Raw genomic sequence first — 14,617 nt, 5'->3', positions numbered from 1 at the left:
CAGGACTGTAATTTGGAAACCTTTTTAAACTTGTTTTGCGCAGCCACTTAATGGTACAGAACAAAATATATGTTCCTTCCAGTATGATGATAAGGAGAGTGAAAAAGGGAGCACTATAATCTGCTTCATTTAAACAGAGCTTTTTAATTACCTGAATGAGAGGTAAGAAGACTTTTCTCATCCTTCGCTCCTCTAGCCTGCCTCGGCAAGCTCCAACTACAACTCCTAGCAAACATTGCTTTGGGAACCTTTGAGGGTGCTGCTAAGGGCAGCTTGGCGATTCTTCCATTTGTAGACAGATTCTTTGAACCAAATCTTGGTATTCTTACCCACTACATGCGGAGAAACTAGTGGTTGCCACCCTCAGTGGATTTGGAGACTGTTGCTGCATGAGCAGCGGCAATGCCGGGATAGGAGGAGATACTTCTAGTCTGGCATTCGTGTTAGTCTTCAAATTTATTTGTAACTTTGAGCCTCCCTTGAATGGTAGCACTTTACAAAAGAGTTAACTGAGCAGAGCTGGTGAAAGTTCAGTTTTGTACTCTTGGCATCCTCATCAGCAGGTTGTAATTCTCTTGCTTAGTCTCTGACTATCACATTAAAATCGGTTAAGGCTAGGTGAAGTGAGCGGCTTATCTGCTACTGTTTTAAGATGTACAAAATGTAGATCATTGAGAAAATCTGGCCATCTGGCACACAATCTTCTCTCGCACACCCGTGGGAACTCAGCCCTAACACACAGCGAGGGGAGGGCTGGAGTAGGGAACAACTTCCTTGACAACAAATATGAAATTTCCTACTCCCTGCGTAATGTTTTTGGGGGGTGGGATGGGGAGAGATCTAGGAGATTGTGCACTACATTGATTAGTTTTGTTATATTTAAACATGAGTGAAATCTCATCATTCACATTACACATTATTACATTGTTTGAATGTAAGATTTTAAAAGCACCAAACAAGGATATTCTAATAGCAGCATAAATTTGTTGTCCAAATAAGCAGATGGAATATCCTCAATAAAATGCTGCTTTGAAGTTATCCTGTTTATAGTCTTTCAGCTGCTCCCTCTTTTCCGTTCTCCCTGTCTCCTACTGAATTTCCTTAGAAATATATTCTTTGTCTCCACTATCCCATTACTGGATGTTCCAGAGAATATCTCCACTTCATCAGATTATTTTTGATCCTTTTGATAACCATTTGTGTGAGCAATTTTAACCACATGTTGGAAGAACTTGAGGGATTGAGTCATTGTCAATATACAATTTACTTTCATGCAACATGGCTATTACAGTGGTATCCTTTTGGATCAAATTTATTTTGTATATGTTGTTCTGAAAGACTTGCTATTTTTGTAGATACTCATGTTCTTAAGTATATAACTGTGATTTTGAAATAAACTAAAGGATAACAAAAATAAATGGCTTATTTCATTTTTATGATTCTAGACTGCTCTCCTATTACAAGCATGGAAGAAAATGCAAGACTAATCTGAGTAACGTAGTTGTTTGAATAAACAGATTTAAATCTGAATAATTCTACAACATAAGATGTGTGATTAGATTGTGAATTTTGTATTTGCGAATTTGCTTACTCAAATTTACTTGCAACTGCAAATCAATACTTTTATCCTCAAGGTACTTTCATCCTCATGCAGAACAGTGGAAAATTTGAATCTCCCGATAGGCATATTTCCAGTTGAGGTTTAATATTTGCTACTATTTATAGCGATTGCATAGAATGGAATACTGCAAATAAGAAAATTTTATGTTGTTACCTACTACCTACACACACAAACATGTACATTGTTTTTATAAGTAGTTTCACTTTCTCTCTTTTGCGCATTATTTTAAAATAAGTTTTGAACAGTTCCCAGTGCAATCCTTTCACACCAATATTGGCTGCTTAAATTGGCCACTGATATCCTAGTTCCAATTAAATGCAGAAGTCTTTGTCCTGCATATCATTCATATGACAGGTTTGACTGGTGTTATACTGAAGGATCCATTTAGTTGAAGACTATTCTTTTTGTAGATATCCTGTTTCCCCTAAAATAAGACATCCCCTGATAATAAGCCCAATCGGGGTTTTTGAGCGCATGGCAATAAGGTCAAGCGTTTATTTCAGGGTTCAAAAAAATATAAGACAGGGTCTTATTTTCAGGGAAACACAGTATTTTTGAGGGCAGTGGCCAAACAATTCAATCACATCTCACTATCCTAATTTTTCAGAAGTTCAACGCTTAACCTATGTAATCACAAAACAATGATATTATTTGTGTTATTGCAATTTCTTTAAGCCTTGTTTCCTGTGTGTATGTTGCACATCTGCATTATTTAACTTACAAATTTTATTAAGTGTTTTGAAAGCCACTCTATCAAGAAATAATACTAAAATTGAATATAGATGGTAAGCTTTAATCATCAGAGGGCATTTTAACTCTTCTTTTGCTAAATGGCTTTGCAGAATCAGTTTGTACAAATACATATATACATCACAGAATTACACTGTATTCAGTAATTTATTCCAGACTCAAGGACTGCATTTAGTAATGAGTATCAATGGAAAAAAATTTGCCAAAGGAAGAGCAGCTATATGGTATAGGTGGAAGTAATTTAACGGAACCCAGTCTTTAAACAATTGAAAGATCAGTTCCAATAGATCCGGTATAGAATAGCAATTACCACACAGAAATTGTCTGAAAAATGATAGAATTATTGTCAATTCTTAGTAATTTTATATTTTGTATAAGAAGTATCAAAATTTTGATGGATAATATAAAAATTCTAAATACATTTAAATAACAAGGGATAACAAGCAAAAAAAGTAGCAAATTTAATACCGGTAGAGATCATCACTTTTAGTCCAAAATCCTTTCTTTGAAAAGCAGGGAAAAACTCTAGTATAGTTACCAGCTAGATTTTAAACTTATTCATTATTCTACCGACTTTCTGCAAACTTTTATTACACAATATTATAAAGCAAAACACTGCATCTCAGTGGTAATCATAACAGAAAACTAACACCAAGAGTAGAAAAGTCCTACACAAACACAGAATTGTAGCGGCATGAAAACTTTTAGAATTTGGGATGCTTACTTGTAAGAAAATACAGTCAGCAAGAACCAGGTGTTCTAAAAGGATGTTTTTGATAATATATTAGAACTGTTTTAATATTCTTATTTTCTATCACAGTGCAATAAAAATGGTCTAGGCCTGTTTCATGCTTAACATGTGACAAATGGGAGTTTCTTCCATATTAAGTTATTTTGTTGAAAAAGAGCTATAGCAACATATAGAAGTAAGTGTGTGTGTTTATGTTGTCTTCTCAATGGAACATCCCTGGAAGTCATCTGTCTTTCTGCAGTATTTATGCTAAAAACAATAATGATTGTATGTTTTCTAAGACAAAGATAAGTTTTCTTTCTGGATAAAGCAGAATTTCTGACTGTAATATGGAGTCCTTGCTGCTCTCTAGAGTTTGGTTGTTTACCCAACTAGGTATCATCTGATAATGTTAATACCAATGCTACTGTTTGGTTAATGAAAAGTGTGCAAACTAAAAACAAAGCTCAGAGAACAAGGAGTCTATATTTCATCCCTGAGCTACACATATTCTCTTCTATTTTAACTGTAATTCTGGCAGAAAAGCAGCTTATTCATTTTACCCAGTGGTTACCCTTCCAAATGATGATTTGTTACAAAACTGAGAAGAGGCAACTTGATTGTCCTAGCTATACCACATTTTTACTATAACCTGTCTGAATTTAAAAAACAAGCAGCCCTTCCATCCTTTGGCAAAAAAATTAAGTGGTGCTTTTTCAGTATCAGTCCTTTTTAACATTTATTTTCATAATGAACTGTAGCAGTATGAGGTCAATCCTTCAGAATATATTTCTTTGCACCTTTTTAATTTAGAGGGTCTTCTCTTTTCTTTTTCTTTTCAGCTAACATACCATTCCCAGGCACTTATATCCTGATCTGGTAGATAAAAGCATCAGGATTATTACAGTAATGTTCTAGAGTTATAATGCATAGTTATTACGTTCTGATGACAAGCCACTAGGCACAGTCATTTATTTACTATATCTCAATCAGATTGGTTTAATATAAAGCAGAAATGGGGAAAAAAGTTACCATTCTGCAACTGTTGACCAAGGCATCTCCTGGCTTTTCCAGTGTAACTGTCCATCTTTACCTTCAGTTAACTGTTAGTCCACCAGGATAGGAGACCCAGGCCGGGTTCACTGATAGATCCCTTAATGAAAAATTGTAACAATTAACATTTGAATTAATATGCGTTAAATATATATTGAGTTGACACTTGCTCTCCAGGCCTATCCTTTGTAATTGTTCAAAAAGTAACATGCATATCTACTAATACTTAGGTTCGAGACCATACATAATTCATATAGTCATAAACAAAAAACTGTGCCTAGCTTTACATTGTATGAATGCAAAATATTTTACAAAAATATATTGCTCATCTCCATATTTAAACTATACCTTCACATTCTACTCTCTTCCCCTCCATCCTAAGAAGCCCAGCATAAACTACATGGGTACAAAATGTTTTGTTTTTAGCCATTTTGAACATAAAACACCTTCCCCCAATTGTAAAATTGCAACTTGATTGCAGAATAGGAACAGTAGATTCACAGAGGAAACAGGATGTTCTCCAGATACTTCAAAATGAAACATTCTGCACATTGTTATAAAAGCAACTATAACTAGAAATTCTTCTCCCCCATGACTAATTAAATAAAATTAGAGCTGTTTATACTTGAACACCAGGAAATCTCAAGTTGTAGGCAATACTAGGTGTGTGTGTGAGCGTTTGTGCATATTCCAGAGGAAAGCAATGTATACTGCTGCCACCAAAACTATATGGATGGTTACCAGGCATTAAACTTGATTTGACATAGTTTTTCCCTTTTATTTCTCTATATAGGTATTGATAAAGCTCTTCATTTTAAAAGGTTCCAAAGAAAAGTACATACCACAATAGTATAGGGTGCTTCTTTCTTCTGTGTCTCCTCAGTGCCACTAGATGTGGAAGGCTCTACAGAGCTTGGGCCTGTTGGGGATGTATCAATGAAATTTTCATCTACCACACGGAAACGAATTTCTTCTCCCATATCCATGTACAGGTCATGAGCTCCTTCTTCAGTCTCATATTCCCAAACCCATACCTGTTCTGTTTCATCGCTGGGTACATGAGAAGGTTAAGACAACAATGTGACAAAAAAAAAAAGAACTGTTCTCTAACACCCTATAGGGTAGGACATGGAGTAATGCTTTTAGTTGCAGAAGGATATATTCTGGTTGAGTGTTAAGAAGTTTTAATGGGGCTGATAAGCATAGGAGATGGAGGACTCACATTTGCTAGATGTTTTCAAACAAGACTAAGCAATCATGTTTTCCTGTGGATTCCAGATTTAATAGATTAGTATCAACGGCTTAAATAGTCTATCTGTAAGTTTTATGATACTAAGGTACTTCATTAAGACATATAATATGAACAAAAATTTTTTGTTAATGTCTCCCTAAATTCCTCTGTACTGCATTTTTACCAGGATAATTCTTGCTGATTTTACTAAGGTTTGAAATAAAATATTTTCTAACGAAGTAAATAGACTTTAAAAAAATTAAACAGAAATAAGCTTCATCTGAAAAGTTTTGTCATTATTAATTTGGTTGGTCACACATTAAACCAGATGCTCAGAATGGATTTGGCATTTTTATCCACCTATCAAGTCCTTCCCAAGAGCATGGAAAAGGCAGATATTGTTTGATGGTGTTAAAAGTAATATATCTGGATGTAAACTGTTCCAAGTAAAGCTGACTTTTGCAATTGATTAATGGTGACTTTTTAATGCTGATGGCGTTCAAGTGGTACTCCAGTTGTTTTGCAGTCGTACTCTAAATGGCAATTATGTTTGATACTATCTTTGCTTTCTTTTGCCACAGTCATTCTACTATTTACAGGTCTTTGATTTTGTGACACCCCCCCTCCCCGTTTTTCCTATTACTGCCTATTATTATTCCATTGGATGTACTGTTTTATAGAGTTACTTGAAGGATACAATTTGGCAGGCTGTTGTAGAGATTCTGGAGGAATGAGTATGTCATCAAAGAATCCAAGAGAAACTGTGGAAAGATCAAGTAGCCACTTAAATACAACATAATAGCACCTGCTTAAGCCTTAGATTGCCCAATAATGTATGTGAGGGGAAAAAAAGACAACAATCCTCTAAAAATAATATTGCAGCATTCAAATTAATCAGCTCTGGACAAATTCAAGAATAATACTTAAATATGGGTAGTCCTCATCTTACAACCACAATTCAGCTCAAAATTTCTGTTGCTAAACAAGACATTTGTTAAGTAAATTTTACCATTTTAATGAACATTCTTGCCACAATTGTTAAGTGAATCAGTGCAGTTAAGTTAGTAACAGGGTTGTTATGTGAATCTGGCTTCCCCATTGACTTTGTCAGAATTTTCCAAAAGGTGATCACATGACCCTGGGACACTGCAACCATCATAAATATGAGTCATTTGCTAAGCATCTTAATTTTGATCACATGGCATGGGGATGCTGCAACAGTTGTGTGAAAAATGGTCATAAGGTCATTTTTTCCACTGTCGTAACTTCAAACAGTCACTAAATGAACTGCTGTAAGTCAGGGACTGCCTATATCTAGTTAAACTGCTCAGCTCTAATTTTTAAAGTGCATTTACAAAATAAAACGATCAATAAACACACCACTAATTGTTTAATCTTCATGTAATCTTTTCAACATTACAAATGCTTGCCACTTCTCAAAGGACAGGAGTAAAGTGATATATCTTTATAATTTTACACAAAATCCAATAAAACACTATCAAATAATACAGCAAATACGTTGGTAACTGCTTTCTGATCCAATAAATAGATGTCAGTTTGATTCTGCTATCCCCCAAGTTTCTACATACTGAAAATTATTAGATTGATTTTAAATGACAGAAATAAAATTGCTGAAACAGCAGATAAGAAATTAATCAACTGGACAGGAATCAATTAGTTACAGATTTGTTTTCAAACAAGAAATTCATCAAATCTTGGTTACCTTGGTTGTACACCACAACATACTTTCCACTATTTTTTATTACTTTCCGGTATATCTTTGAAAAACAAATATTTGTAGTAACTATCATCATTTTAAATAATTAAAAAAAATAACTTACCATGTACACCTTCAAGACTGCAGCCTTTTATCTCTCCGACCAGAATTTCATCCAAAAATGGATGAAATACAACATATCTAAAATGTACTAAAAAAGCAGCAAACATCATAAATCTGAACAACTCAAGCTTACCTATTGTTTATTACATACTGCAGTTAGCTAATTTAAACAATAATTTTAATAACAGTTAAATGTAACAGGTTTGAAAGTGCTAAAGTGTTTAACAGTCATTAAACTATCTTTAAATTTGTTCTAATCCACAGATATCAATCCATTGAACACTATTCTGCACTTTTCCATGTCATATATGCGTTTTGTAATTTCTATATAGTTTCTCTTTTCCTTTTAAAAAAATAAAGTAATTAAAACTAAAATCAAATTAAAATATTAAATTAAAACATAGATCTAATATAAGAATCAATATCTTTCTTACTGTATTATGAATAAAGTAACTGGCACTGCCAGATAGAACTGACATAGTCATATGACATTGCAGATATTTCTTTTGTAAATTGAAACTAACCTGTTAAATGCCCTTTTTAAAATGCATATTTCTATTAGAATAATAAAATTAGCTCCATTAGCAAGCTGAATGTCTACAGCATGTGCCAATTTGTTCATGATTTCTCAAACTTCAATATCTGCCTTAATAATGAAGAATTGCTTATTACTATATAAACGTGATGATGAACCCATAGCACACATGCCACAGGTGGCACGCAGAGTCCTTTCTGCGGGCACGCGATCCATCGCCCCAGCTCAGCTCCATCGTGCATGCACACGTACCTCTCGCCAGCCAGGTGGTTTTCAGGTCTCTGCCGTGCATGTGCAGGGCGCATGTGGGAGACACGCACACATGCTGGTAGAGGGGTGCACATGGGGGGGGGAGGTCATGGGTGCTTTGCATTATGGGTATGTGCGCACACGTGCGCTTTTGGCACTCGGTGCTGGAAAGGTTAGCCATCACTGTTATATAACGTATCATATTTAATCATATGCTAATTCACTATCATACTAAGTTAACAAAAATTGAACTAGGATATATTGCTGGAGGACAAACCATTAATTTTCTAGAATGGAACAGCAATACATGGAATATATCATAAATACTTTTATTTTATATTAAGGAAAAATGCTACTAAGAATAAAATGGAGTTAAATATTTTTAATTAAATACTGAGTCTTGTGGTTTTCAGTCTCTCCATAAATCTGAAGAGGTCAAACTTAGATATAATTGTCAAACCTTTTGTGTGTGATGCACCATCTCCTGGAAATATGTAGGAATCCTCCAGCTTTGTAATGTCATACAGACAGATACAGAGGCCAACATTATACACAACCTGAATATAATAGAATGAGGAAGAAATGGGGGAGGTCCAGAGAGCAACAAACTGCAATTATCAGAAAGTTCACATAAGCATATGTTCAAAAGAAGAGCTACGTAACTGAATCTAACTAATGAAGTGATTATGTCATTTATATTTCTAAACATCTCAGCCAGGTGATTCTAAGACACGTACAAGAATTAAAAACAAACAAACAAAAATATGATAAACAATCCCTGGAGCCAGAGATGAATAGGAAAGAAACATGAATAGCCAGTCCTATTTTTCTTCATTCCCATTTGTGATGAACTGTAAATAATTTCTATAGTACTACCATGTATTAACAGTATAAGAAATGTAGTAAACAAACTGATGAAAATTTGGAGGCCGTTTTTCCAAAAGTTTTCTAATTGAGGAACATACTTCTTAATGTCCTCTAGTGTTCAAACTGTTATCACTGATCACTGTTGCTTGCAGTTTATGGGAATTGTAACGTAAAATAAGGATACTGCAAGCTTGCCCATCCCTATTCCAGTAATTAACAACTGAGTTTCATAGTTCTTCAAAATTCACAATTCTATTTTGGCATAAGTTGGCATACACTATAGTTTATATCATCAAATATATGAATGTTCCTGAGATAGAAATATGCATTAATGGTTTGATGAGGCATTTAGAATCAATTTGTTTGAACTTCTGATAATTACCTTATTGGCCAACTTCTTATTTAACTCTTCAGTGATTGCATCATTAAGCTTTCTTTCAAACTGCCATGGAGGAATTCGTACTGTATCTGTCATTTCTACTAACACAAACATGGTGGCCAGCAAAAGCACTATACCTAGATCTAAAAAAAAGAAAAGAACCATAAGGCCTTTAGGAAAATAATGAGCATGTTTATCACCTCAACTACAGCCCTGTTATTTGTGAGCTTTGATGGCACTTTTATCCCTTGTTGGATCAATAAAGTGTTTACATTTTTTCTCACACTAGTTACAATGGCATTTTCTCAGATCAGTACTAGACTGTATGACTATAACTTGTTGCTGGCAATCCTTATGATTTATATTGATATATTGATCATCAATTGTGTTGTAAATGTTGTACCTTGATGAACGTATCTTTTCTTTTATGTACACTGAGAGCATATGCACCAAGACAAATTCCTTGTGTGTCCAATCACACTTGGCCAATAAAATTCTATTCTATTCTATTCTATTCTATTCTATTCTATTCTATTCTATTCTATTCTATTCTATTCTATTCAAGAAAATAGTGTATTTTCAGAAGTCTAGTTGTGGTTTCATCAAGAGAATTGCCACCACTGGATTTCTGCTTATTTTAATTCAGTAGGGAACGCCATCCAGCAGAGCACTTGAAAGAAATTACTTCAATGAGTAGTAGTGATATTGTGCTAGTCATATGTAGAACCCAACCCCATTTAGAAATTAGTTGTGATATTAAGATTGCCAGCTAATTATTTTTAATTGTCAAAATTTTCAATATATAAGTCTTCACAAAAATCAAGAAGAAAGCATAAAACAGAGCAGTATAATTATGAAAAATAGTACCAAAGTGAGAAAAAATAGATTTCTAAAATTAAAAAGACTTGGGAAAATACCTATAGGTAGGATAATTTTACTGTCCCTCTACTTACACCATTTTTAAAAACCAAAAAGCATTTATAATATACCGTAATAGAAAAAAAAATTCAATTAAAGCCTATTTATATGGGAAGCAGTACAAATGTCAATAAGAAAGGCTACTTAAACTGACAAACGTATCATCCCCTTTAAAGCACCGAGGTACAGTATGAGATTATAAAGAAACATTTTCTGAAGATGAGTTTGCTCAAAAATTGTTGACATTGAGAAATGCTGTTTTAGTTCATTTGCAATGTCCTGCAATGTTAGAGCCCTGAAGCAGGGGAACTTAAGTTCAAGTTGTCCCAAAGATGCTTTTTCAAAAGGCAGCTGCAGTTTCTTGTTTTTCTTTGAAGATGTTTTGCTTCTCAGCTTCTTCAGCTCCTTTTTAAGAACAGATTAGACAATCATTTGTCTGAATGGTTACAGGGTTTCCTGCCTGAGCAGGGGGGGATTGGACTAGAAGGCCTCCAAGATCCCTTCCAACTCTGCTATTCCGCTCTATTTGAGAGCAGAAGAAGCTTCTTAGATGAGAAGCGAAACGTCTTCAAGGAAAAACAAGAAAGTCCAGTTGCCCCTTGAAAGAGCACCTTTGGACAAGCATGACCTGGATGACTGAGAATCTCCATAGTCATAAAGTTCAAGTTCTTGCTCGTACGTAACACGTGGTAACGTGGATGCCGTTGTATGCAGGACAATCTTTCAAGCAATCCTACCCTACAGATTCCCCAGAAGATCGAGGAGCTCAGGCAGAGGAGAAGCGACAATTACGGGCAATGCCTCCGGCGGCTCCCTCGTTCTTCTTGGTCTCCACTTATCCCCATCGTCGTATCCGATCCCCGGGGCATCAATTTCTTCTGGGTCGCTGGTTCTCTTCCACCACAATGGGAGTAGAGCTGGGTAGTTCCACAAACGACCTTTAGGCGAGAGATGGCCAACCTCCAAACTATCGATCATCAGTTGCACGCCAGCATCTTCTTTTAAGGCGGGGCTACCAGCATGCCCCGGAAGCCTTTCCAAAAGTGAGTGCGCACAAGCCACCAGCGAGTTGGTGTAACGGAAAGAAAAGACAGGAAGCAAAGCCGTGCAGTCCGAGGAGTCCGCCCCCAGCAGATGTACTCCAGTAGTTTGGGGAATTAGGAACTCCCTCTGTCTATACAGTATTTCTAACGGTTTTAAGCCTTGCTTCATGAAGCGGTGATTATATTTTTTTCTGTATGATTTGATAATTATCAGCCTGCTTTTGTTTGAAATGCGTTCAGATTTAAATTCATTGGATTCTACATTGGTTAATATCAGCCCGAATTTGTTTGAAAATACGTTCAGATTTAAATTCTTTTTACATCTATGTATTCTGGTACGTTAAATAGAAAAGAGGGAAACATTGTCTAAAAACATTGCCCCCAAAAAGAGACTAAGCTCATGGGAACCGTGACAAGAATGTTTCAATAACGTTGGTGAGCATTCATCAGCGCAATTCTATTTAATCTCGTTCATTGAGGTATTGTAAAAATAGAATGTGTGAGAGGGAGAAACTTACATGCTACCTTAACTATCTAAGGAAAGATAGGTTATAATTTGCAAATCCGGGGGCCTCCAACCTTGGCAACTTTAAGCCTGGCGGACTTCAACTCCCAGAATTCCCCAATCAGCTTTGCTTTGCTTTGCTGGCTGGGGAATTCTGGGAGTTGAAGTCCGCCAGGCTTAAAATTGCCAAGGTTATTTATTTATTTATTTATTTATTTGTCAAGCATATATAAGATAACAGGTAAAAGTATAAACATAAGTTGAATACTTGAAAAGAGTACGAGTAAAAAGGAATATTAGGACAGGGACGGTAGACTGGAGATCCCTGTGCTAATCAATCTGTTGTTGCTTTCTGATGTACAAAATATATCTTTTTATATAATCGACTTTCTTATCCATACTTTTGAACAAAATTATATATTTTGTGGAGAAATCCGTATCATCGTTTCAGCCAACGAATGAGATTTGCCCCCCGCTATATTGCAACAAGGCTCGTTCAATTTCCCGCGCTTCTCTATCATGTTGGGCCGAACTACAATTCCCAGCATTCGTTACTTCTAGGTCCTGATTTTCTTACTTGTTGGGCATGTGGCTATCACTCTACTGCTAAAAAAAGAGAAAAATGTCGATTTTTATTTAACGAGCCGAAGGGAGCATCCGCTATCCTTGCTGTGGAAGCAAGCAGGAGGTGGAATAATTCTCGATAGGTTAAGCATCCTAAGTGACGTGTCGGAAGATTACTAGCGCTACCGGGCATTCTCGGAGGTTGCCTGTGTGGAGTTCTGGGCCTTCGGGCAGGAGGAGCGCTGGGCTCGCGTGAGGGAGCGTCCAAGATGTCGGCGCCGTTGGCGGTAATTTCAGGTAGGGAGGCTCGGGGACGAAGTGGAGGGCGAGAGGAGAAGCGGTGGTTTGGTTTCGGGCGTCTTTTTTTCCTTGAAGGCGGTACCGGTCGCGGCCGGTTTATTTATGGGAAACCATTGAATCATTTTAAAGGCGACCTTCCTTTGATATGAATGAGTTTCACTCCCCCCCCATTTATTTATTTTTTTTGTTTCGCGCAATTTTTTTTTTACTTAGCGGCTCAAAAGTGAGTAGAACATCTGCTTCCAGGAAGGTTTACGGGCTTGCTGCTTTCCTTGAACTTCGTCTTGATCTAAACTTTACAACACCGGAAAAATAATTCCTCAGATCTAGCAAGAGTCGCCGATTTTACACCGACCTTTGTGCGGCTCCCAATAAAAAAAAATCAAATTTATCTCAATCAAGATTTTTTGACTAATTCGGCCGAGAAAGTGGGGAAAGCTACTCTCTAATAACACCGTACTTTACAAACAACATAAAACAGTATAAATAATGGCGATCGAGAGCAGATCTAGAGTTCTTTTTTAAAAGAGATTCTTCTGTGATGAAAATTCGAATTCTTAATCGTTCTTTGAAGGATCAGAGAAAATCTGAATTATTGTCCTTAGGTTATTTTGATTGTCAGTGGAACAGTGGGGTTTTTTTTCCTTGCCACAATGCAGGTAGTCCTTGACTTAAAACAGTTCATTTAGTTTCCGTTCAAAATCACAATGGCACTGAAAAAGTGATTTAGGACTATTTTTCCCACTTATGACCGCTGCAGCATCCCCATGGTCATGTGATCAAAATTCAAATGCTTGGCAACTGTCTTCATTTATGACAGTTGCAGTGTCCCAGGGTCATGTGATCACATTTTGCGACTTCTGACAAGCAAAATCAATGGAGAAGCCATTGACACTTAACAACCATGGTACTAACTTAATAACTGCAGTAATTCACTTAACAAGTGTGGCAAGGAAGTTCGTAAAATGGGACAAAATTCATTTAATAATTGTCTCACTTAGTAATATACATTTTGGGCTCAATTGTGGTCATAAGTCGAGAACTACCTATCTATACATCCTGTCTTGGACATCAGAGAACATAAGAAGGCCCTTTTTTATGAATGGACTCAACATTTTCATTTGTGTGTGCAATTTTAGAATGGTAGAAAGGTGTAAGGGCCAACATCCTTGAGCTATCTCACCTCAGTGGGATTAGCCCATCCCATTCGCTACTTAGGACCCTATCTGCCAAAGAATTTCAGTTGGTTGGGTCCAGAAAAAGAGTCTTTTCTGCTGTGATCCCTGCTTTCTAGATGCTCCTTCCAAAGGAGCATTAAAACTCGCTCTATCAGCTGGCCTGGACCCCGGATAAGATGCTCGGTGGTCGACAGGTAGAGAGAAGATCCCCACCCCTTTGTCGCCTGGGTTTTAGTTTCTTATTTGTCTTAATTTTAATCATTTTGTTTTATGTCTTTTACATTTTTATCATATTGTAAGCCATCCAGAGTCACTGTAATAGTGAGATGGCTGGCATATAAATTTAATAAATAAATACAAATACATCAGCTGACAGTTCCCAGGTACTTTGGAATTTTTCTTTTGATGTGGAAGATGGATATGAATGATTGTGTAGTGCATATGAGCTATCAATAACACAATGGAATTTGTATGCAGGTGGTCTTCAGTTAACTGCTATAATAGGGATCAGTTGATGTAATTAAGCAAATCCTGCACCATTATCAAGTGTGAGATCACATGGTCACCATTTGCGACCTGCTCAGTACCCCATTAATTTTCCTTGTTGGAAACCAGCAGCTAAGGTCACCCAGAACATTGTACCTGACTGCCAGGAAGCTGCCACAGCTGGAACTTTGAGGGCTGATCATAGATGCCACTGATTCAATTCTGTCCTAACTTTGGACGATTGGTGAACTAATGCTCACTAAGTGAGGACCACCTGAATTTCATATGAACATACCATCTTTTAATGCTTCAGTTACTGGTTTGTGGAGCATGAACTATTCTGTTTTGTTTATCAGTGGTAAGAAAAG

General features: G+C 36.3%; 2 protein-coding genes across 5 annotated transcripts in view; one reads left to right on the top strand and one right to left on the bottom strand.

The window, feature by feature from the left end:
- Positions 1 to 2,398: 2,398 nt before the first annotated feature.
- Positions 2,399 to 11,205, bottom strand: POLR3H (RNA polymerase III subunit H). Of its 4 annotated transcripts, XR_009156081.1 has the most exons (8): positions 10,911 to 11,205; positions 9,259 to 9,398; positions 8,470 to 8,566; positions 7,227 to 7,313; positions 6,083 to 6,146; positions 4,997 to 5,204; positions 4,134 to 4,254; positions 2,399 to 3,977 (listed from the first exon to the last, which is right to left on the bottom strand). XR_009156081.1 is itself a non-coding variant. In XM_058190826.1 (7 exons), exons 2-7 carry the CDS (start codon positions 9,367 to 9,369, stop codon positions 4,201 to 4,203), a joined length of 621 nt encoding a protein of 206 aa, XP_058046809.1. In that variant the 5' UTR covers positions 9,370 to 9,398; positions 10,853 to 11,205; the 3' UTR covers positions 2,399 to 4,200. The 4 variants fall into 4 exon arrangements, 3 of the variants coding, with proteins under 3 accessions (XP_058046809.1, XP_058046806.1, XP_058046807.1); XM_058190826.1 differs by having other exon boundaries at positions 2,399 to 4,254; positions 10,853 to 11,205; XM_058190823.1 differs by having other exon boundaries at positions 2,399 to 4,254.
- Positions 11,206 to 12,293: 1,088 nt separating this feature from the next.
- NUP205 (nucleoporin 205) overlaps positions 12,294 to 14,617 on the top strand; it is a 51,944-nt gene continuing 49,620 nt past the window's right edge. Inside the window, exon 1 of the mRNA XM_058189562.1 lies at positions 12,294 to 12,582. Within this exon, the coding sequence (XP_058045545.1) occupies positions 12,555 to 12,582 (28 nt within the window). The 5' untranslated portion in view covers positions 12,294 to 12,554. The remainder of the gene's footprint in view (positions 12,583 to 14,617) is intronic.

Source organism: Ahaetulla prasina, chromosome 7, assembly GCF_028640845.1.
Source record: "Ahaetulla prasina isolate Xishuangbanna chromosome 7, ASM2864084v1, whole genome shotgun sequence".
NCBI lineage: Eukaryota > Metazoa > Chordata > Lepidosauria > Squamata > Colubridae > Ahaetulla > Ahaetulla prasina.
The sequence above is the reverse complement of the archived record's forward strand: the minus strand, read 5'-3'. Positions and strand labels throughout refer to the sequence as shown.

What these genes read in the sequence shown, in the direction of transcription:
- POLR3H (XM_058190826.1), bottom strand. Translation starts at nt 9,369, where the DNA reads ATGTTTGTGTTAGTAGAAATGACAGATACAGTACGAATTCCTCCATGG. An exon ending in ATAAGAAGTTGGCCAATAAG is followed by an intron (nt 8,567 to 9,258) that starts GTAATTATCAGA and finishes TATTATATTCAG; the next exon opens with GTTGTGTATAATGTTGGCCT. An exon ending in CTACAACAGCCTGCCAAATT is followed by an intron (nt 5,205 to 6,082) that starts GTATCCTTCAAG and finishes TCATGTACCCAG; the next exon opens with CGATGAAACAGAACAGGTAT.